A 22,871-nucleotide genomic window follows, 5' to 3' on the forward strand; every position below is an offset into this window, starting at 1 on the left:
GCCTGGAGGCCGAAGGGCATAACGCAGTACTCAAATGCCCCCAAGGGGGTGAACATAGTGGTTTTCCACTCATCTCCCTTTCTCATACGTATCAGGTTATACGCCCCCCTCAGGTCCAGCTTGGTAAAAATCTTCCCTTTTCTCACCCGGGTCAGAATGTCATCGATTCTGGGCATAGGGAAGCTCACGGGTTCGGACACTGCGTTTAGGGCCCTGAAATCCACAATTAATCTCGGTTTGTCCGAGTTTTTTTTGTCTACAAAGAACACTGGACTACCCCCCACCGCTCGTGACTCCCTGATGAACCCACGCTTGAGGTTTTTGTCAATAAACTCCCTTAGCTCCTGCATTTCTCTGTCAGACATTGCATACACCTTGCCCACTGGCAATTGCGCCCCTGGAAGTAAGTTGATTTGGCAGTCAAAGGGTCTGTGCGGGGGTAGTTTATCTGCTTCCCTTTCGCTGAAGACGTCGGCAAAATCTGCATATTGTCGTGGTACCCTACCTTGTTCCATTGCTTCTATCTTTGCTAACGTGGCCTGAGTCCCTACTTGGCCCCCTCTTTCTGTGCAGTGTCCCATACAATGTGCTGACCCAAAGGAAACCACTCTCTGGTGCCATCCCACAAGCGGATCATGCAGCGCTAGCCAGCTCATCCCCAAAATGATGGGCGCTCCTCCCAACGTGGCTATATTAAACGCTATCCGTTCTGTGTGTCTTGCCACCCTCATTGTCATGGGGACAGTTTGCTGGTCTACTTCTCCCCCCAACAGCGCCCTCCCATCAATCGTGGTCACCTGCAGGGGATTTTTTAAAGGAATGGTTTGTATCTGATGGGCGGCTGCAAACTCCTTACTCATAAAGTTGCAGGAGCTGCCTGAGTCTAGTAACGCCTTCACTTTTAGTGGGTGTCCGTTTGCCAGCTCCAGCAATACCTCTATTACAAGAGCTGGTCTTGGGGGTTCTGGCGTGGGCACATTTACTGTTCCTTGGCCTGGCTGCTGTGCCCCGTCGGTGGCAGCCAGGCGTTGGCTTTTACTTGCTCCTTAGCTCCTTCTCCCTCCTCCCCAACAGCTCCCGCCATTCCTTGCCATTCCTTTCTTTGCGGACAAACTCTGGCAAAATGACCTGGCTGTTGGCAGAGAAAACATTTCTTGGCGCCTTTTCCCTCCTTCTTCCGCCCTTCACTGGGGTTTGAAATTGCGCGCGCGCGTGCTGTTCCGATTTCCATCGGCTCTGCTGGCAGAGAAGGCTGCTCTGGCATCTCTGGAATGCGGAAATCCCTCCAACGCTCCCCTTTCCCTTCCCGCTTCTCCAAGGCTCTGGCCTCCTGGCGTGAGCCTATGGCCAGCGCTGATTTAGTCAGAAGGTCCATAGACTCCGCCCTGGGCCCCCGGGAAAGTTCGTCTTTCACTGCCGAAGATAGTCCTTCTTCGAACAGCATTTGTATCGGTTCCGCTGACAAATCCCATCCTAATTTATGGATCAACATGGTGAACTCAGTCCAGTACTCACGGACAGATCGGTTCCCTTGTTTACACGCCATTAACTGCCTGCGCGCCACTCCCTGCTCAATCTCGCTGGAAAACATCAGATCCATGGCGCGAAAAAACTTCCTTGTGTCCCTTAGGGCTTCATTATTGGCTGCCATTAGTGGTCTCACCCAATCTCTGGCCGGGCCTTCGAGATGCCCAATCACAAAAGCAACCCTCGAATCCTCATCAGGAAAATCATCAAACTGCAGATTGAGGGCATATTGCATCTCAGTCCTGAAGGCTTGATAATTCCTGGGATCACCCCCAAACTTCTGCACCAGTCCTGGCACTTTCCTCGAGAGCTGGGCGGCTTTCCCCTTTTCTGCATCATGAGCCCTCCTCTCCTCCAACCTCGCCGTTTGCAGAGCTAACTGTACCTCCAACATCCTGTACCTTTCTTCCAGGCTAGGACCGGCTGCAGCTGCTCCCCCATCTCCGGCTCCGGCTGGGTTGCTCATGATGCCTCTCTTTGCACAAGCTGCTTTCAGGGACTGTCAGATTGCTGTGGGGGGATAATGAGCTGCTTGTGCGTTGAAACTCGATCCCTCAGAGCTCACTCAGTGTAGTGAACCCCTGCCTTGAGAGGAGCCCTTGAGCATGGCTCCCTCAGTCGCTGGTAGAATCTGACAGTGGGCGTTTGCGGAAGCGTTTCCAACATAAAAGCTGTTTCACAGACATGCGCCTCCTGGATTCCCTGCGTGACAGTTTCCGGCGGGGGGTGGGAGTTCTTAAGGGCTGTTCTGATACCTCCTCGCTGTTCCCACTGGAAGTATCCCAGAGCCTCCCCTCCGACTCCCTTTCCTTTGGAGCTCTCGCACTCCCCCTACTGGTTCCCTCTTCTCCTGAAGAAGAGGCTCTCCTATTCTCCTGAAGCCTTCTCACCACCTGTCCTTCCGATGGCAGTTCCCTGACACTACCATATTTGTTGTTCTGCATTTTAATATGGAGAATCTTTAGCTGACAGGCAGTCTAAAAATATGGTAAAGAAATAAGCACTTAACAGAGAGATAAATGTTAATTTTGGATCGTTGCAGTAATTATTCCAATGTCTTAAGCCCATCTTTCAAAAAAAAAAATCCACCACTCTTCCCAGTTTTGTTCTGGTCATCTCTGTCACTGAAAGTGCTTTCTTTAGCCTTCTCAGATTTGCCTTGAGCTACAAGAATCACCAGAATTTTGCATATAATTCTGTTTTAGGAATATGGCTTTGAAATTTGACTGTAAGCATTCTGTCAGCTCATTATCATACGACTCAATCAAGCTGTTTTGTATCTGAAAAAGAAAAATGGTCTTGCTTTTCCCCCGGTATTAATCTCTTTTCTCCCTTCCTTTCTTAGTAACAGATCAACTCCCAGCAATCATGATCGGATACAACGCCTAAGGCAAGAATTTCAACAGGCAAAGCAAGATGAAGATGTGGAAGATCGGAGGCGGACCTACAGTTTTGAACAACCATGGGTAAGTGCTCATTTTCAGTCACTATATACAGCGCTGCACAAAGTCCTTAGGAATATAGGAAGCTTCCTTATACCAGCTTGTACCATTGGTCCATGTAGCTTGCTATTGTTTACCACACTGACCAGCAGTGGCTTTCCAGAGTTTTAGACAGATCATTCTTCTAGCCCTACCTGGAGATGCCTAGGAATGAACCTGGGGTCCTTCTGCATTCAGAGCAGGTGCTCTACAACTAAGCTACAACGTGTCCCCTGTCTTGTGTCAGTTGTTATTCTTAATCCTTGATGCAACTTCGATTCAAGGTCCTTGGTGACCTTTAAACTCCTGACCCTTTCCTTCTCCATCTGTGGCCCAACATTCCTAATTTCATTTTGTATTGTGCTCTGCCATCTGTCAATTCTGTAAAGGGTATTGTTTGCCCTGTGACAAGGCATAGCTGGGTCACATCAATGCAGACTAGCTTATCTGTCTTGCACTTAATGCCTGTAAGGGGGTTGTGTATGCGTTACTTTCAAGAACATGATTCTTTGCTTGTGTAAGCTGTGCAGTTTCAGATAAAATATGGAGGGATTTAAGGCATTTATGTTGGACTGCACTTGAAGAGTGCTTTTAAAAAGTGCATTAAAGATAGAACCAGCAACTAGATTTTGCCAAGACGGGAAGAGATGTCCAGAAACACATAGTTTTCTCAATCCCCCATTGACACATAGATAGCAAGCCTTTTTTAAAAAAAAATCACCAGTATTGTTCTTTTTAATACAAAAGGGTCCCCAAGGAAGCTTACAAAACAAAACACAGCTCCATTAAATCATTTAAAAAATCCAGTTTAATAATGTTGCAATTAAAACCACCAATCGCAATCAATAAGCCATTAAGAGAGAGCATGTAAATGTCATATAAACACTATCAGTAATTAAACTATCAAAGGATTTATGTAATAGGAATGTGTTGATCAGGCTTCTGAAAACCTGGAGAGAGGGAGGTCTCTGACAGATATTCCCGGACAGGGATTTCTGCCATTGTGGGGGCACCACTGAAAAGCCAGTAGTTCTCGTGGTCACTACCTGAGCCTGTGAGTTGGCTCTATCATTAGATACACTGAGGCAGCTGCCTCACGTGGCAGATGCAGTGAGGGGACACTGGCAGCCTCCTGACTATTCTTTCTGAACTCCATTCCCCCCCACAAGCTGTTCCCTTCTGTTGGAGGACAGAGCCCTTTAGGCCAATTGGGCTGCCCTGCGCCCTGTAACTGTCCTGCTGTCTCAGGTGAACTGGAGGAGACTATCCTGCCACCATTGTTGAATTAAGATTCAGTTGCCAGTCCAGTTGGGTGCAGTAGGAAAACATGGACTAAGGAGGGGCATAACCTGGCCCTTTGTCTCTGGCAACAAAATGTCTTGGCTGGCCGTGCTGAGTTGCAAAAGACACTTGAAGCAGGATGCTGATAACCTAAGTGTATGATTAGATTCTTTTGATAGTAGACATTCCTTGGGCAGCCATGCACACACACAAGAGTCTCACTGCAATGTGGCGATGGTATAATTCCAATGTGGGAAACCTTTGGCTCTCAAGATGTTGTTGAACTACAACCCCCCCCCCCATGAGCCTCAGCAAGCATGGCCAATAGTGAGGGATGACTAGACTTGCAGTTCAGCAACTTCTGGAAGGCCAAAGGTTCCCCACAAACCCAAATTGTCCCAAATAGACTATGAAAGCCTCTTAAGTATGCAGTACAATTCTGTGCAGATTTTTAAAAAGATTTAACATCCATGTCATTACCAGGCTACCTTAGAAATACAGAGAGAGATGACTTGTATTTGTAGCCATAAAGAAAAGAGCTGTGTCATAAATATAAACCTCATATTTTGTAAATATGTATATCATATTTGTTAACCTGGAGAACATATACAACTTTTATTCAAGTTGACTTTTGTCTCCTTAAAAGCGTTTATTTTAAATCCCAGCATAACTAATGACAACAGACGTAGCCCTTAAATCAGCTACTTCTGCAACTCTATGTAAAATACTCTATATATTTTACTGTGTTTAAAATATATGGGCTTCCTTTTAAAGCTCTGTTATAAAATATGCTTGGTTCTCCCTGGAACTAATTAAATAAAATGCTTGTATTATTTCCTTGTAAAGATAACTCAGGAACCTATTTTTATTTGCATGTAGAAGGTTCCCGAAAAGGGGCAGACATTATGTGGAGGCTTCTTCTGCTTCATCTCAGAATTTAACCAGTTAAGGGATCTTGGGGGACACTATCTGAGAAAACTGTGCACTCAGGAGGACTTGAGAACTTAACTACTGAGGGTCATGGGCCAAAATGTTCTCTATCCAAATACCATAGCAACTTTAAACAGGCAACCTTGGCGTGCATTATACTTTCCAGCAATGAATGAGTGGGAAATTATTTAGATGACAGGCTGATTACCTCAGGAATGGAATAATTTCCTAAATTGTGGGTCAGAATGCTGACCTTTCTTTTTTTCCTCTTTCCCCTCACCAACAATGAGGGCCTCTTCCCCATTGGGCTGATCATGTAAATGAGCTTAAAGTGACAGTAATTCTGTTAAATGTATTAATTTTAATCCTGAGCCGTATTGTTCCCTTGGCTGATGGTCTGCTCCTTTATTTAAGCTGCCCCCCTCTCTCTAATACCCCCCTTTACTCTTTCCTTGTGCATGTGTCTTTTATACAGACACATTCATTTAGATGTTCAAATTCTGGAGAAATAGGTCCATTGTACCTTTGAATTATTTTCTCCCTCTTGTGTATTCCAATCTGGGTAAGATCACTGTGCTGGGAAGGGATGAAACTATGATCTCATCCATTCTGAGAGTGTACAATATAGTTTTAGCATTGAGGAACAATAAACCCATCTCTCAAACAGCATATGCAACTTCAGGGTATTAAAATTATAGAGGTGCTTTTCCCAAAATGCATCCAGATGCAGTGAATACTAAACAATGGTAAAACGCACACACACCAGTGGTTTACTGTGAGGAAACTTCAACCGTATTCTTTGAATGCTTTCTCTTTTTTATCTCAGCGTTCTTGGCTACAAGTATGACTGTGGAAAAACACAGCTGTGCAAGTGTTAAAAAGTTTTGAATTAGCCTGAGGGAACAGGTTTGTGGCACCAAGTGAAAGGGAGGGGTTGGGGGACACGGAAGAGAAAAGGCTTGGATGAACATAAATAAAGGTTTACATCCATAAAAGTCCCTCAAATCCATGATGATACAGTGAGCTTTTTCCTCCTGATTTGAACAAAGAAGGTAATTTCCCATCCACAGAGCTTGGTGAATAACAGATATGTATTAAAGAACTGGGATTTGAGAAGCCGAGAGAGATAAGTGTATGTGTGAAAACAGAAGGAAATTGTCTGACATATAAAAATGACTTCTGCCTGAATCACAGTTTCCAGTTCCTGGTGGATGGTTGTGTCCATATGTCTTTTCTTGGATCATAGTGGGCAGATGTCCATTTCAAATTATTCTACAACGATTCTGTTGGCAAAACCTTTACTGATGTGCTGTGGGGTTCTGGCATTTCTTCCTGGGCTTGTATATCTGCTCTGCCAATAATTAATGAACTTCTGTCCTCAAAGCAATCAGTCCCGTAACTTTCATGTATACAGATACTCTTACTCAAAACTTTAAAATCACACTTCTGAAGAGAGTGGAGCAGAATAGTTAATGATGAGGACATGACTCAGACCAGTGAGCCTAGGGTGATGATTTATCTTTTCTCAGACATATTTCATTCCACACCATGCCAAGCCAGAGCTCTGTAGGGCTCCAGTGTTCACTCCTGCATGAGAAGGGTCTTCCATATCTTCATCCTGGGTGGGGTTTACTTGCTAGCTTATTTCTTTAAAAAGAATTACCCGGCTTTTGCCCTCTGCCCAAAGAGTTGCTCAGAGGCAATTACAACCAAATGCAAATATACATACTGCAATAACTCAGCCAACGAAGCACCAATGATCAAGGTAAAAACAGCAGCAGGGGACAAAGCAGCACTTGCTCTCAGCTCCTTAAGCAGCAGCAGAATCAAAAGATTGCTTTGAAAAGGATGCTTCCCAAAATATCAGCAAAAATGTAAGCATGGATTCCCATCAGCCCCACCTACATGGCCAATGGTCAGGGATGATGGAAGTTGTAGTCCAGCAATACTTAAGAGAGCCACAGTTGCCCCATCCCTGGGTTTGAGGTATTGATTTTGGCATGACAGAAGTTCAAGGAAGGGTTGTGTTGAAACTACTTGTCTAGTTCAGAATATGCTAAAATGTCAAAAAGCACCATCCTTTTCCAGCGCTCCTTCAGTGCTGTCCAGTGTTTCTCTATTCTTGCTGCGGCTGCTCCTTGGCACCATTTTCCTTCTTTTTCTTTGACCTCACTCTTCTTGACTTCATTTTGCTTAATTTGAATGGCTAAGCCAGGCAATGTTATTTGCTTGACCAGGTGAACAATTATATATTATAATTGTCCGCAAAGCCATGGGAAGTGAGTAAGAAATAAATAAATAAATAAAATCTATTAGCATCTTTTAATTAAACCACAAGTTTGAAGTTGAGAAACATCTTTCCAGATGGTAGCCAGTCCTGATTGATCTTAGCAATAGCAATATCTAAGATGAGGAGTAACCTTGAACCTGTCACTATCTTTCAGCCTCATTTACCTCATAGGGCTGTTCTGAGAATAAAATGTGTGGGAATGTACACTGCCTTGAAGTCCTTCAAGGAAAGAGGGAGCAGAAACGCAATAAGTTGATTAAACAGAAAGTTGGCCTTATTTAATTGAAGGTTCTTCCATCTTTGAGCAGCCGAGAATATTTTGGATTTAGCTCATTTGTAGTTTATTCGTGTCAATTCTAGATCACAAATATATAATAAATAAGTGATAGAGAAGTAGAATTCCAGTCCAAAATTCAACAGCTGAGTTCATTCCAGCCCTTGATTTATATTCTGCTACCTAGGATTGGTTTGTACTGGTTCTATGTGATGTTGACATAATATACTTAATTTAATAGGGAAAGCAAGCATTATTGTATGCTAACCTAATGGTATGCAATATTGATGGCACATATTATTTCATTATTTATTTGGAAAAAATAAAGAATAGATGCTTTCTTATAGACTTATCCTCCATGTCAGACTAACAATAATGTTTTGAAAGACATATACAACCCCAAGTTATACCCAACATTCTATTTTATACAATTAATAAGCATCACTGATGAATTAATGAAAAAACAGGTGGGGACATCATTAATTCATTATTCCACTTTATGTAGCAATTGCATCAGTTCTAAACCTTCAAAATGACATCTCCAGAAATATATTTTGGCTGCATAACCCTTTTCAACAAGTTATAAACCGATTTTACATCATAACCCCTAATAAATTATTATCATAACAATTTTATTTTTCCTAATTATCTTAATATGTCTTGTTGATGAAATCCTTGTTAGTCTGTCACATCAACCAAAATATTGCATAGCATTGTAAACCTAATAAAAATCACCAGCTACAACCAACTATAGAAGAGAACTTGATCGGGGGGGGGGGTGGAGGGGAAGAAAGACAGAGAGAAAGAATGCAATTTGTTGTTCATTGAAACCAAAATATGCCCAATGAACTAATGATTTTGGATCTACTAAATATGAAATACATTATGATATATGAGGCAGTATATAAACTGTAAAGAATCGTTATTATATTATAGAAGGCTAACATACTCATTGTGCCATATGATTTTGTGAACTAGAGACTATTTCATAATATGTCATCCAGATAATTTCCATCCAGCTTCTTACAATGACTTTTCTGCCTTTTCCCACATAGTGGCTACCTCCCCACACACTTTTTTTACCATAATATACAAGTTGATCACACTGTTTCTTGATGTTTCATCTTTAGACAGTAAATAAGAGGTTGTACCTCTAATTTCTTCATCTACATCCTTCCAAACTCCTGAATATTCTTGTGCATGCATAACATTTGCATTTGATTGCAACTGTTCTAATATTCTACATGTGCCTTCTACTGAGATCTTAAAGAACCACCACAATAAGGATCTCATATTGTCATGTTGTGCACACCAACCTTCTTCTTCAGCTTCCTTTTCTCCTGTGCTTTCCTTAACAAATCTTCAAAGCCATAATGATCATTTCACTTAAGGGTCATTGTGGAAGACACAAACATATATTTATTTGTATAATACAGCCTTGTGTGTTACGGCAGCCCTGACCACTATTTGATTTACAAGGTCAGCACTTGTCATGCATCTCCTCACAGACAAGGCTGGAGTTCTTTGTAATTTGCACAGTTAAGACGCAGGCAGCTTTGTTTGATAGCTTTAAAGAATTATGATAATTATACTTTGTCTTGTGCTGCCCTGTTTGTACAGGTGTTAACTAGTTTCAGAGTTATACTCTGAGCACACAGTTTGTGTCCCAATGCATGGAAATATATTTTTCCACTTTGAAGGGGTGGGGGTATTTTCCATCTCTCATATTGTTGCCAAGAATAAAAATTGTGTGCAGATGCGAGATGAAGCTGATGTGAAGTGATTTTCTTAAAATGCATTGTCAGGCCATTTACAAAGTGGCAGTTGTCTAGGAATTTCCATTTGTCAGCTGTGAAACGTATTTTCCAATCTAAGTGCATTAAGTGCAGATACCATAAGCACCCTCAAAGTTGTTTAAAAGTATATGTAACATGGAACAGATTTTTTTAAAACAGAAAAAGCTGAAACAGTAATTGTCAAATATAAAGCTAACATTAAAAACATATAAATGATGGTGCTATGCACACAACATTATCCCCATGTCGTCCCTGCCCCTGCAGTATTTGTTGATATGAAGTGTTTTCAGCTGGAATGCTTATAGCTCATTTTGCCCCCAAAAATGTCCTCCTGAGGAGCTCATGGTCTACATGTGTTCACAGATGGAGCATTCTCAGGTCACCTCCAATTGAGGCAGACTGACTGACTTTGCAGGGCTGTGCTATCTTCTCCCCGTGTTTAACTTGTCTTTGAATGAAATGCTTCAGCTGTGATCCCTACATTGAAGGGGGTTGGAACTAGAACACCCTCAAAAGAAGGCCTACAGTGCCAGGCCGCTTCATATGGGAGAATCCATCTTACTTTCTTTGGATTGGAAAGGGAAGACACACTAATAAGAATTTAGGTTTGCCAGTATGAACTGATAATCAAACACACATGGAGGCATGTGAAACCAACCCCTACTTAGGCATAGTTCCTTCTAGTGGCTAAAAAGAACATTGGAGTTAGCCAAACTCTACATGGATGGTGTTTTATCATTTATTCATTCTGGTACACTAATACCCTTCTCCTTTCTTCCAACATGGAACTCAAGACCAAGGTTCCCAGGTCTTCAGTTTATACATTTACCAGACCCAAATCTGCTTAGCTTCACCAAGATGGCTGCATTATGTTTCCTCAGACTTCAAAGCTAAGACTATAAAATATGTCAGCCACTTGATTTGAGCAGTGCCAAAAACAACTTAGTCCCTCATAGCTGTGTCCAGTGACTGATCTACAAATTCAGCCACATTGACTCTGTTCATATAGGTATTTGTATGATAACCTTGTCCTAAAATAGGTAGAACCTTTCCATACTTCTGGAATCCTGCAGATAGTCCAAATTTTATCTATCAAGTTTAAGAACCTAAAGCATTTATAATAAGGGCAGGGGGGGATCTCTTGAAAATATGTCTTCTACTGGAGTTTTTCTGCCATGTCTATCTCTCTGTAGTATTTTTTAAGGGTATGTCTGTAAATTGGAGCATACATGTTGAAAGTGATTCACAAATTAATACATTCATAATAATGGTTTAAACAGTTCATTTTGGTTAATAATGAAAGCATTTTAAAAATTGTGCCTTTGCAGAAAAATAGCATTATTTATCATTCTGAACGCTATTGTTGTTGTTGTTTTAAAAAACTCACCATGTGAACTTTATGCTTTTCCTATCCTAGCCAAGTTCAAAGTCATACTCACAGAGTGGCAGACATTCTGTATCGGTCGAGGTTCAGATGCAGAAGCAGCGTCAAGAAGAAAGGGAGAGTTTCCAGCAAGCTCAGCGGCAATACAGTTCATTACCCAGGTACGGCAAATATCTAAGGTGATCTGGCAGATTCATGCCTGGAGCCAGTTTATTCAAAGTGTTGCGTCTTCTTTATTAAGAGGAGCCCTCTGTTATGAATGGCGCAGCTTGCAGTTCTCCCATAGAATTCCAGGAAGTGTCATTTAGCTCTCACAGAGCTACAATCTCAAGCACCTATAGCAAACTTTAAATATATGGTATGTATACAGCTCAGGGTAACAAAGATAAATCTCAAGAAATTTTATTGTATTCAAAGAGAATTAGCATACTTCCCATAATATGTTAATAGCAGTGGTTTTTTCCTAAAAAAAAAAAAAAAGTGTTTAGGGGTACTCTCATTTTCCGTCTCATATTAAATTACTGCCCCTCAATGAGGCCAAACTTATATTTACAAAATGTTTAGGGGTATGCATCCCCCCACAAAAAAGCACTGGTTAACAGAATCAGTTGACACAGACTTTCACTAGGAACACACTAAGAATGGGCTACTGGGGGAAGTTTAGAACTAATAAAGGAGTTAAAACTAATCCACAAGTTGTCAGTTCTAAAAGCATGTATAGAAATGCATAGCTAGGATGCAGAAAGTAAGTGAGGAGAAAGAGTGGCTGTCTGCCCACAGCAATGGAGAGAAAATTATTACAAAACATAGGCCTTAAGGGCTACAGACGTGTTTGTGGAAAAGATAAGGAAAGGAAGGAAGAGGAAAACAAGTATGTTATTTTCACAAATGAGGGGAGTTTGGGGGTGATTAGTAAGGGAAAAGGCAAATACTTCAGTTCTGGAGCCAACAGTGTGAGTGATGTGACTTTCTTAATGGAAGCAGGGGGAGATAGAAAGAAAAGCAGGGTGTGGTGAATTCAGTGAAGACATTAGAAGTGGTTTGTGAGCATGCAAGAGAGAAATGTATTTGCTGAACAAAGTTTTGAGAAGAGAGAGAGGCCATTTTGAAAATGGCAAGTGAAGCATGGGGAAGAAGAAAAATCTGTTGCTTCGTTCAAAGTACTGACTTGGAGTATTTTGCTATGGTAAGGGATGCAGAGGAGAATTTGGTAGTATTTCCTAGAACCATCCTAGCAGTGCTTTTGTTCTAGAAAAAAAGGTGCCAATATTGAGTACCCTCAAGTATCCCCCAGAAAAAAGCACTACATCCTAGTACAGTGGTACCTCAGTTTTCAAACGTCTCCATTAAAGAACATTTCAGTTTTCAAACGCCGTAAACCCGGAAGTAAAATCTTCGGTTTTCGAACACACCTCAGAAGTCGAGCATGCAATGTAGCTTTTGTACTGAGTTTTCCGTACTGAGGCTTCTGTATTGAGTTTTGGGTTTTCAAATGTTTCAAAACTTGAACTCTCTTCTGGAACGGATTAGGTTCAAAACTGAGGTACCACTGTATATCAAAAATAGCAAAACAAGGGGGGGAAAGGACTTCCAGGAAAGGAGAAGTAATATAAGGAAGGGTTATATGACCCATTCTGTGTAGAACAGACCATACATAGTTATTTGTAACTGTATACCAGGTGAGAGGAGAATTGGCATGAATGTCACAAATTGCAACCTCAATGAGGCTCCTTGGAGAGAGGTGCCCTTAAATTTGAGCAGTTTTTGAACTACTTTTTTTGCCAAATCTGATCTTAATAAATGAAAATAAAAAACAAAGCTTACAAATGTTGTCTTCCTGGTAGCTATTGGGCATAAAGTGTTTTAAAATGGTGCCAGCCAGGAAAAATTAATTTTAGATTTCTGCAAATGGGTTTCTGAAGTACACTTCCTCTTGCTGCCCAGGTGTGGGTTGGAAAGAGATTAGCCTGTATTTGGCAGATGCTTCAGGCCATTCAAACTTCTTGGCTAGCTGCTCTGGAGAGGGGGGCAAAAGCAGCCCCATCTAGCATGGCCAGTGGTCAGCAATGATGACAGTTGACAGCCCTGCTGTAGCCCATAAAACGGGGTTCCAAAATTTTAGAGATTTAGGGGTTCTTCTGCATTATAGTTTCATGTAATGAAAATAAATATGAGCTTGACAGGAGGAAGTAGCAGTAATGGGAAGTCTTTCTTGTATAGCTTGTAACAAAGTGAATCTTGGATGTATAATGTGGATGTATGTCATAAAAGAATTAATTGAGTGAATAGAGAGATTACCATGAAAAGCTATATCAGATTGGGATACTTCCAGTTTTCTGACACATTTAATTGGTTCTAATATTTAAGTGCTGTCTATACACATATTTTAGTTTATAAGCAAAAAGTGCTCACAGGCAGTCTTGAGTCTAGGAGGGAGATGTATTCCAAAGGAAAGGGGTTGTTCATGACTACCCAAGCGCTGCACCTAACGCTTTCAGACATTTGCTGAATGATTGAGGCTGGTTTGGGACAGAGATTGTTTGAGTCATGTTTAAAGTAAATTTGAGAGTCTTGGGAAAATAAAGTATATTGCGGCAGAATGGAAGATTGGTTTAGAAAAGATCAGGTGTCCTTGAGAGTGATGGGGAGAACAAGTGGGAGAGTTTTTCATTTGATTTTGATCTAACAAGAACAACTCTCATCAAAGCCAAAGGCTGATTCTGTGATTTTGTGTTCTTCTTCTTCTTCTTCTTCTTCTTCTTCTTCTTCTTCTTCTTCTTCTTCTTCTTCTTCATTGAACTGATGTATTGGAGGATTGGATGAGGTTGGTAAGAACTGGGTTTGAATGGGGGAAGGAAACCATAGGAGCCCAGTGCGCTCCTGATGTTTTAGACTAAAACTATCATCAGCTCCAGTCAGCCGTGCCGATGGGAGTCGTAGTCCTAAATATCTAAAGGGCACCAGTTTGAGGAATGCTTGCGTAAGTCAATGAGTAGTTTATTCAAGGGCTTTGTCTGCATATCCTTATCTATAGTCAAAAAGGTGACATTTTATAAGTCTTTGAGTGCTCAGCCAGATATTATTGCCTTCTTTGCCCTGCTTGTGGGTGTCCCGGGGCAACTGGTTGAACTGGTTCCACTGTGGGACTAAATGCTGCACCAGATCAACTTTTAGACTGATCTAGCAGAGCTTTCCTTGCCTTCTCAATTAAGGGAAGATCACTACTGCATGACTGCATTTTTGCAGTTCCCCAAATTATGTCTATGATAAACTGTAATTTTTTTGTCGGAAGAAACATGTAGTGCATTATTATTTCATTTATGAATTACAGGGGACTGTGGAATAACCTTCTGCAGAGCCGCAAAATATATTCTCAGTTCAAGGAAAACTGTTTGTTCAAGGTCTGTGCTACAAAACATCTGTGCACAAACAAATTAATAAGTACTTCAGTCTTTGTTTCCTCGCTTCATGGATAATCTACATTTATGCAGTTATAAATATAAATTGTTTCCAGAATTCATACATTTCTCTGATATCTTCTCATAAAAGTGGTGTTAAAAGAGTCCAACCAATCTTACTTGCCTTATTGCTAACAGGCAGAGTGAATATGGTGTGAATCAGCTTAATCTATTGTCATTTTCAATGTGAAGCTTTTTAAAAGTAACATTTTCTCGAAGTTGGAACGTGCTGTTAAAAAGGTTTTTTGGATGCTTTAGAAAGCTTATGTGAACTTAAATAAAAGAGTGAATGATTCACACCATATTCACTCAGAAATCTCATTGTGCTATACATACTTGTGTTGACAATATGGCCTTTCGTTTTGTGTGGATGGAAAGGGAAGTATAATGGCAATGTCACAAAGCTGCCTGTCCATGTTGCATAACTACCAGTGATATTATAAGGTTTGAGTTATCTTCCACAGGACAAAGCATAATAAATTACCTGTAATTCTCCTTGGCATTATCCAAGGTCCCAGATCTACCTGGTAGCAGGGCGTCAATATTTCTTTCCTTCTGTTGTGTCAGTAATAGGAAAACTCAGTATCCCTGGAAGAAGAGGCCCTGGGAAATGTAGCTCTCAGAAATCCTGAGTCCAATGGACTCTGTTTTGATTTCTTTTTGTGTTGAAATCCTCTATTATTTGGTGGTTATTTTCTGTTTTATTAACTTCTTTGATATATTGCTGCTCTTCAGAGTTCCTGATGGACAGACTTGTGAGATAGAAATGTTTTAAATAAATCACTAAATGTTGGGTGACAACACAGAAGCATTAGAAGTTCACTCACACAAGAAGTAGTGATGGCCACCAACTTGGGTGTCTTTAAAGCAGGATTTGACAAATTCATGCAGGATAAGGCTCTCAGTGACTACTAACCAGGATGCCTGTGTTTTGCCTCTGTTGTCAGAGACAATATGCCTTTGAATGTCTGTTGCTTGGAACCACAGGAGAGGGGAGTGCTGTTGAACTCAGGTCCTGCTTTTCAGTTTCTCACAGGCATCTGGTTGTCCACCGTGTGAACAGCATGTTATGTTCTTTTGAGAGAGCAAAGGGGAATCCGATAAACAAGGAACTATCTAGAGCAGGGGTTGTCAACGTGGTCCCTACTGCCCACTAGTGGGTGTTTCAGGATTCTAGGTAGGCAGTAGGGGGTTCTACGGCACAAGCTGAATCCTCCTTCCATAGAGCACTGGTGGGCGGTAAGGAAATTTTACCATCAAGAAAGATGCATTAGTGGGCTGTTGGTATAAAAAAGTAGACTACCCCTGATCTAGAGTGAGAAGGGGAGGAACTGGTGCAATCTCACTCTGAACTACTCTCTGCTTGTTCTCTCTGGAGGCTTGTCCAGCTTTATATGTTGACGGACTGGGGACTGGTATACTCTCTTTATCTTCTCCACTTTCCCTGCCCTCATCTGAGAGGTAGGCAGAAGAAAAGAGGCTGTCCATGTGCATACATTGGCAGAACCAAGTGGAGCTGCATGCCCCCTATGAAGTCAGCCCTGTTTGCTTGAGGGTCAGGGCTGATGGTTTCAGGGCAACACTCTTTTGCTTACCTCAAGCCCAAGGAAGCTGGCACTTTAACTCACTTTCGTCTGTCTCCATTTCATCTCCGACTTCCATCGTCTCTGTGTCTTGCTCATGTGCATTAACTCTCTCTCTCTCTCTGCACTCTGACTGGCCCCACTTCTGTACGCAAAACAAACCCCTTTGTTGTTAATGCATGCACTGTTTATGGTGAAGTTTCACTATCTCAAGCACAATACCGTACAGATAGATAGCATTTCTGCTGCCATTTAAACTCAACAGTGATGGGCCAATGGCCTGCTATAGTCAAGGCAGCTTCATGTATTCCACTAGACAGTAATGACAGTCTGAGTTCTGCTCAGCTTGCTTAAATACCACGTAGTGGAATGTTCTGATACTACATATATTGGAAACAGTTTTCCTCTGCCGTTGCATGAGCATGCTGGGCTTCATAAGGCAAAAGACAGACCTTTGGCAATCAGGGTTGGTAAAGCCCTGCATACTAATGTCCCATGTACAGATCTATTGCAGAATTATTGTTGAAAGTTGTAATTGCTATTACAGTATTAGCTGTCAGACTGTGAATATTTATAGTGTAGTGCCTCGAGGAACACATGTAAATTGAAGAATAGCTGGTTACTCTAAGCAAAAGAGACAAGGGGATAAGTCTACCACCTGCCAAGCTGGCATCATCATCTGGGATTCCAGCGTGATATTGCCTGAAATGTTGCATCACGCCCTGGCAAACGTCTTCTGAAACCAGCAGATTCTTCTGCTATTTGGAGTTGATAGCTAGGCATTGGGAGAGGGGAAGGGGAGTTTCAATACTGCAGTCTTAATAGAACTAGACAAGCTTTATCTGGGCGATTGTATTGACATGTGAGAAAATCAGCATTAATAGTTAGGTAAGAAGCCAGAAATTGAAATTCTGGAATACATGTATGGAACACATAAAGGGTGTGCCTCCACAATGATGAATAAAAGTGATGTGAAATAAAATGTGCTAAGTCAGCTAACTCCGCTTTAAATCCATTTATTTATTTTCTTTAATTTTATACCTTTCAATGAAAAACAGCTAGTCAGCAGCTAATCATTATAAGCAAGTCACAAGTAACTTTATTTGGAGTGTTGCCATGCTCAGCATTTGAATCTATGGCCAAATCCATTACGAAAGAGAGTGGCCATGTTCAAACACACAATCAGACATGCTTAAGCCCTGCTGGGTTGTGACCCATGTCAAGAAATACAGTATGTCTGCAGCTAAATGCATTGGGTTTCTTGGTGCTATCTTTTGTACAAAACCTCCAACAAACTGCCTCTGCATGTGATTCTATGTCATACAATTCTATGTCATATTGATTATGGTTCAGTATTCCTGTTGGACTACACTCAGATGTGTTGTGTATGGTTATGTGGAAGAGGACATCCTTGGTCATAAGTGTGCCTAAAGTGGGATTCGTGGAGGAAAATACTATCCTTTTAAGGTTAGGTGTACTAGTCACAGGGCTTTTTTTCAGTGGGAACACGCCAGAACTGAGTTCTGGCATCTCTCAGGCAGGCGCCATTGCCATTTTAAGAGAATACAGGGAGATGTTCGTGGTGCATTCCAGCACCTTTTTATGGAAAAATGGCACTGACTAGTCGCAATGGCTATACAGCACCTCCAGTATCAGATATAAACCTCTAAATGCCAGTTGCTGGGGATCAGAAATGGGAGAGGAATAGTGCACTCGTGCCTGCTCATGAACTTCCCATAGGCTGCTGTGAGAACAGGATGCTGGGCTGAGCAGGACTTTGGTCTGAACCGGTAGGTCTCTTCTTGTGTTCTTATGTCCTTCCTGAAGGATACCCACTTTGATAGACTTCAGAGGGCAAATTATGGCCTGGTTGTTGGTAGAAGGCAAAAGAAGAAGCCTACTGAATTAGATTATGGGGTCATTCAGTCCAGCATCTAGTTTTCCACAGTGGCCAATGAATTACCATATTTTTTGCTCTATAAGACGCACCTAGTTTTTAGAGGAGGAAAACAAGAAAAGCCAGCAAGAGCCACAGACATGCTCACTCGGTGGGGCTCTTTAAAGATAGAGCGGCTCTTGCTGGCTTTTCCGGGAGGTGGGAGAAGGGACTGATGGGCTGCCCTCCATCCCTTCTCCCACCTCCCTGAAAAGCCAGAGCAAGCTGTGCAGCTATCTCTGAAGCCAGCACAGCAAGAGGGAGAGCTGCGCAGCGCCCCTTGTTGTGCTGCCTTCCCAGCGAAGCAGGATGAGGGATAGCCTGCATTCGCTCCATAAGATGCACACACATTTCCCCTTACTTTTTAGGAGGGGAAAAGTGTGTCTTATGGAGTGAAAAATATGGTACCTTCAGGAATCCCTCCACCCACAAGCAGAGAATGGAAGTGATAGCCTTTCCTCCAGCAACTACTCTTCATTAGTAGTAGCCAATGTTCAGTATTGATCGGTTGTTTGTTATTCTATGTTATTCTATTCTATGGAGAATGAGTGACTTGCCTGAGTGCCTCATACTGAGGCATAAAAGAACTAGAAAAGTTTTCCAGAAATAAAACAAGTGTTTCCCATAAGTGTAATGAAGTATAATAAATACCTTGTTCTGATTTTCAGGCAAAGTCGGAAAAATGCAAGCTCTGTGTCTCAAGATTCTTGGGAGCAGAACTATCCTCCGGGCGAAGGTTTCCAAAGTGCAAAAGACAACCCAAGGTATTCCAGCTATCAGGGCTCCAGGAACGGCTACATGGGAGGCCATGGCTTCAACGCCCGGGTAATGCTTGAAACCCAAGAGCTGTTGCGTCAAGAGCAGAGGCGGAAAGAGCAGCAGCTGAAAAAAAAGACATCTTCTGAAGGGTCCAGCAACTATGACTCCTATAAGAAAGTTCAGGACCCAAATTATGCCACTCCCAAAGGTCCTTTCAGACATGATGTCCCCCCTTCGCCATCTCAGGTTGCCAGGCTAAACAGATTGCAAGCGCCAGAAAAGGGAAGACCATTTTATTCTTGAGTCGAAGAAAAAGGTCAACGTCCCATGCAATAAAGGAACATTTTCATATGAAGAGACTTGTATTGGGGGGCAGGGGGGACTTCTTCTTCTTTTTACAAAAAGGAGGTACTAAGGAATTCTTGTCTGCTTCAGTGCCTTTAGCAATATAGGCAAAGAATCAGAGGGCCTTATGTCTTTGCCATTGTGTCTCAAGTGTTATATCATGGAAGGATTTTCCATCATTTGACAATCATACTCTAGGCAAGTGATGTGTCTTAGTTATCAAGTGTCCTAGCCCAGTTCTGTGCTATCACTGTCTGCTTCACTACATTTTGCTGTCAGGTGTTCAGTGCTTCAGTGAGGTCCGGTTCCAACATACATCATTAATTTGTTTTTAATTAAAAGATGCATTGCCATACCTTTGATTAAGGGAAAGGGGTACTTATCACTTGTAAGCAGTAAGGTTGAATGTTCACTCATGATCTTTAGCCCTTGATGTTTTACAGTTGATAAATATTTAAATATCTGTCTGCTGAAATGCTGTTTTTCTTTGACTTCACACGTTCACTCTTGAGTCCTATCAGAAAGCTTTATCCTCATTCCTAAGCAAAAAATGTTATGTTTCATATATCCTGGGGACCTTGTTGCATTTTTCTTATACTTTAATCATATATAGGTTATATTATCAGTGAAAACCTTGTATTTATAAGTTAACGTTGCCTAATAATAGTGGAGGGACATTGCTGTTTCATGAAGCATGTAGAATGGTGGAGAGAAAAATATCTCTCTGGTTTGGTTTAACAACTTTGGTGGGGATTTTTAATTATTATATTCCATTACAAAAAATGAACCCCCAAAATGAATTATAAATTAAACATTGCCCAGTTACTCCATACATCATGATAATTTAATTTGTCCTTATTTTTTGGGGGGGGGGGAATACAGGACAAAATAAATAAAAAAATCTATTTTTGCATTTAAAATAGTTTTTTTAAAACCTGTTTTTTGACGATTTGTAAAGCCTTGTGGACAATTTGCGCTGTGCTTCCATGTTACTGTATTTTTACACCTCAGTATCACGGTAAAGATCAACTATAAAGTGGATAATAAAAGAGAATGGGGAGGGGACATTGGTAAGCATTGTCATGAAAAGATGTTGGTGTCCAAAAAATAACAAACAAAAAGATTGTTCCAGCAGAGTTATTGTTAATGTGTATATTGGGTATATGAAATTTTCCTTTGCAACAGCTGGTTTTGTGTTTGATGCTCTGAACTTTGATTGTGAAAGAGACATGTGTACACACACATAACTGGATTGCTAAAGTGCCTGCAAATCCTGATGTGAAAGCTCAGCATATCATGCGTAAATGAACAAAAAGAAGTTTCAGTTATTGCTTGTGTATTGTTTGCCTTTTTTTATAAAAGACAAAACCCAGTCCATTTTACTTCTGCCTCAACCTTCTTTCAAGAATATATGTGACAATTCAGCACATGCTATATCTTTATGCCTGCTTGTTATTATTATTTTTTTGTTAATATACTCAAGTGTTAAAAATTTGCTACTAATGTAAGCACAAACATTGAATGACCATGACTCTTTTACGCAGAGACTTTACAACACTGTGTAAAATGGCACTCTCTGTAAATACAGAAATTTAGAATAAAAAGACTGTTTTCATCTTGGTTTCAATATCCTTCTGAAGCTTTCAAAAACTGTAGCCATTACTTGATTTTGAGAGAGAGAGAGAGAGAGAGATTTTCACAGATGTTGTTTTATAATGTTCCTAGTGGTTTGAGCTTCCCTTTCTTAAAAAAATTACAGGCATTTAACTTTTTCTTTCAAAAAAAGAAAAGATTTGTGGGGCCCATTAGAGTTCCAAAACTGATTCTAAGAAAGAGAAAGTGGTTAATAAATGCTTTTAGTTACTTCTATAAGCTCTGTAATTTAAGAGTTTCTGTTCTAAGACAGAACCACCATATTGGATCTCTCTCCCTCTCTCTCGGCAGGCTTTTGCAGCCTCATGCAGTGGGCCTTTGGGGTTTTTTGGGGGAGGCACTGTTTGGATCACAACCCAGCTAGGACAGTGTGGTGGAATCTTTTGTACGCACTGGTGTCTCTACATTTAATTGACAAACCTGTAATCCCAGGCAGGTGACAAGCCTGCCAGTGATGCCACATGATTCCTGAGGTTGCTCATTATCTGCATGAATGAGTGCTCTGTGGTAGGAATGGATAGGCTTTTGGTGCCAGAGGACTGCTTAACCAACTCTACAGGGGGTCACAAGCCAGTTGTGGGTGTGGCCACCCATACTCTCACATAGACTTGTATGGAGACACAAGCGTACACACACAGAAGCACACAACCCTTCCTCATGAAGTGATTCATACAGCTCAGCTACAGAGGCATTATTGCCCTTGCTCTACTCAGTGATTGATTCAACCATAGAATTGGAAGGGACCCTCAGGGTCATCTAATCCAACCCCCTGCAATGCTAGAATCTCAACTAAAGCATCCATGACACATGGTCATCCAACCTCTGTTCAAAAACCTCCAAGGAAGGAGAGTCCATCACCTTCTGATGGAGTTCATTCCACCATTAAACAGCTCTTGCTGTCAGAGCTTCCTGGTGTTTGGTTGGAATCTCCTTTCTTGTAACTCGAATCCATTGGTTCAGGGCCTACGCTCCAAAGCAGGAGAAAACAAGTTTGCCCCATCTTCTATGTGACAGCCCTTTAGATATTCGAAGACAGCTATCATATCTGCTCCCAGTCTCTCCTTCTCCAGGCTAAACATGCCCATACAGTAGTATATGTGAAAAGGATCTGGGGGTCTTGGTAGACGACAAGCTTGACACAAGTCAGGAGTGTGATGCAGTAGCAAAAAAAAAAAAAAAAAAAAAAATCTAATGCAATTGTAGGCTGCATCAACAGAAGTATAGTGCCCAGGTCAAGGGAAGTAATAGTCCCACTCTATTCTGCTTTAGTCAGACCACACCTGGAATATGTGTCCAGTTCTGGGTACAATTTAAGAAGGATGTTGGCAAGCTGGAAGGTGTGCAGAAGAGGGCAACCAAGATGCTAAAGGATCTGGAAACCAAGTCCTATGAGGAATGGTTGAGGGTGTTGGGTACATTTTTTTTCCTGCTCTCCTATGAGTGTTGGACCTGTGGCAATGGATTCAAGTTACAAGCAAATTGCATAATTGCAAAGGACACAAATCTCTGCAAAGGATGGATACTAGTAGGTAGGCTGACCTTCCAGTAGCACCATGGACCCCTCAGTGTCCATTATTTCTGCCAAGAAAGAGAAGGAAAATATTGGAAGGAAGGAAGATATTGACAGCAGAAGCACCAGAAAAATATTTTTCTCCCTGGTGTTTGTTCAGGTCCCCCCCCCTCCAGAGTTCATGATTCCCCTCCTAATGCAGAGTATTGGCACAAAGGGGATCAAAATGGGGTGGGGGAGAAGAGAGAACATCTGCTTAAAACAGATTGTACATTGCCAGTAATGTTCTGTTTTCCCCATTAACAATATTCAAGCTATTTTTCTCCTTTTTGCATTCCTTGTTCACACAGTATCTCCTTTTGAGCAATCCTGCAGTGAAAATCAGTGCTAATCCTTTATTTGCATGACATCACAGCCAGTTGCCATGGCAATCATGTCAGCTTATGTATTCTGACTATACTCCAGGTTCAAGGGAAGGGATGGAGGGGAGAAAGACTGCAAGGTGGATTTTGATTCATAATCTGAAGCTGATGCAGCAAGTAGGTTCTATTTTAGATGCAAATGCAAGAGAGAAGTGAACTCATAATTTTGCCCTCTGCACATCTAATGACCCAGCACCAATCAGCAAGCCGTAAAAATCAGGTAACGTGATAGCGGCAGAATT

General features: G+C 41.5%; 1 protein-coding gene across 4 annotated transcripts in view; it reads left to right on the forward strand.

Annotated features, from left to right (window-relative positions):
- The window catches only part of PARD3 (par-3 family cell polarity regulator), a 567,153-nt gene extending 546,494 nt beyond the window's left edge, over positions 1–20,659 (forward strand). For all 4 annotated transcript variants that reach the window (XM_079996388.1, XM_079996385.1, XM_079996386.1 and 1 more), the window contains 3 exons: positions 2,873–2,993; positions 10,997–11,124; positions 18,609–20,659. In XM_079996388.1, coding sequence (XP_079852514.1) covers positions 2,873–2,993; positions 10,997–11,124; positions 18,609–19,002 — 643 coding nt within the window. In that variant the 3' untranslated portion in view covers positions 19,003–20,659. The remainder of the gene's footprint in view (positions 1–2,872; positions 2,994–10,996; positions 11,125–18,608) is intronic.
- The last annotated feature ends 2,212 nt before the right edge of the window (positions 20,660–22,871 follow it).

Source organism: Podarcis cretensis (assembly GCF_951804945.1).
Source record: "Podarcis cretensis genome assembly, chromosome: 12".
Lineage (NCBI taxonomy): Eukaryota > Metazoa > Chordata > Lepidosauria > Squamata > Lacertidae > Podarcis > Podarcis cretensis.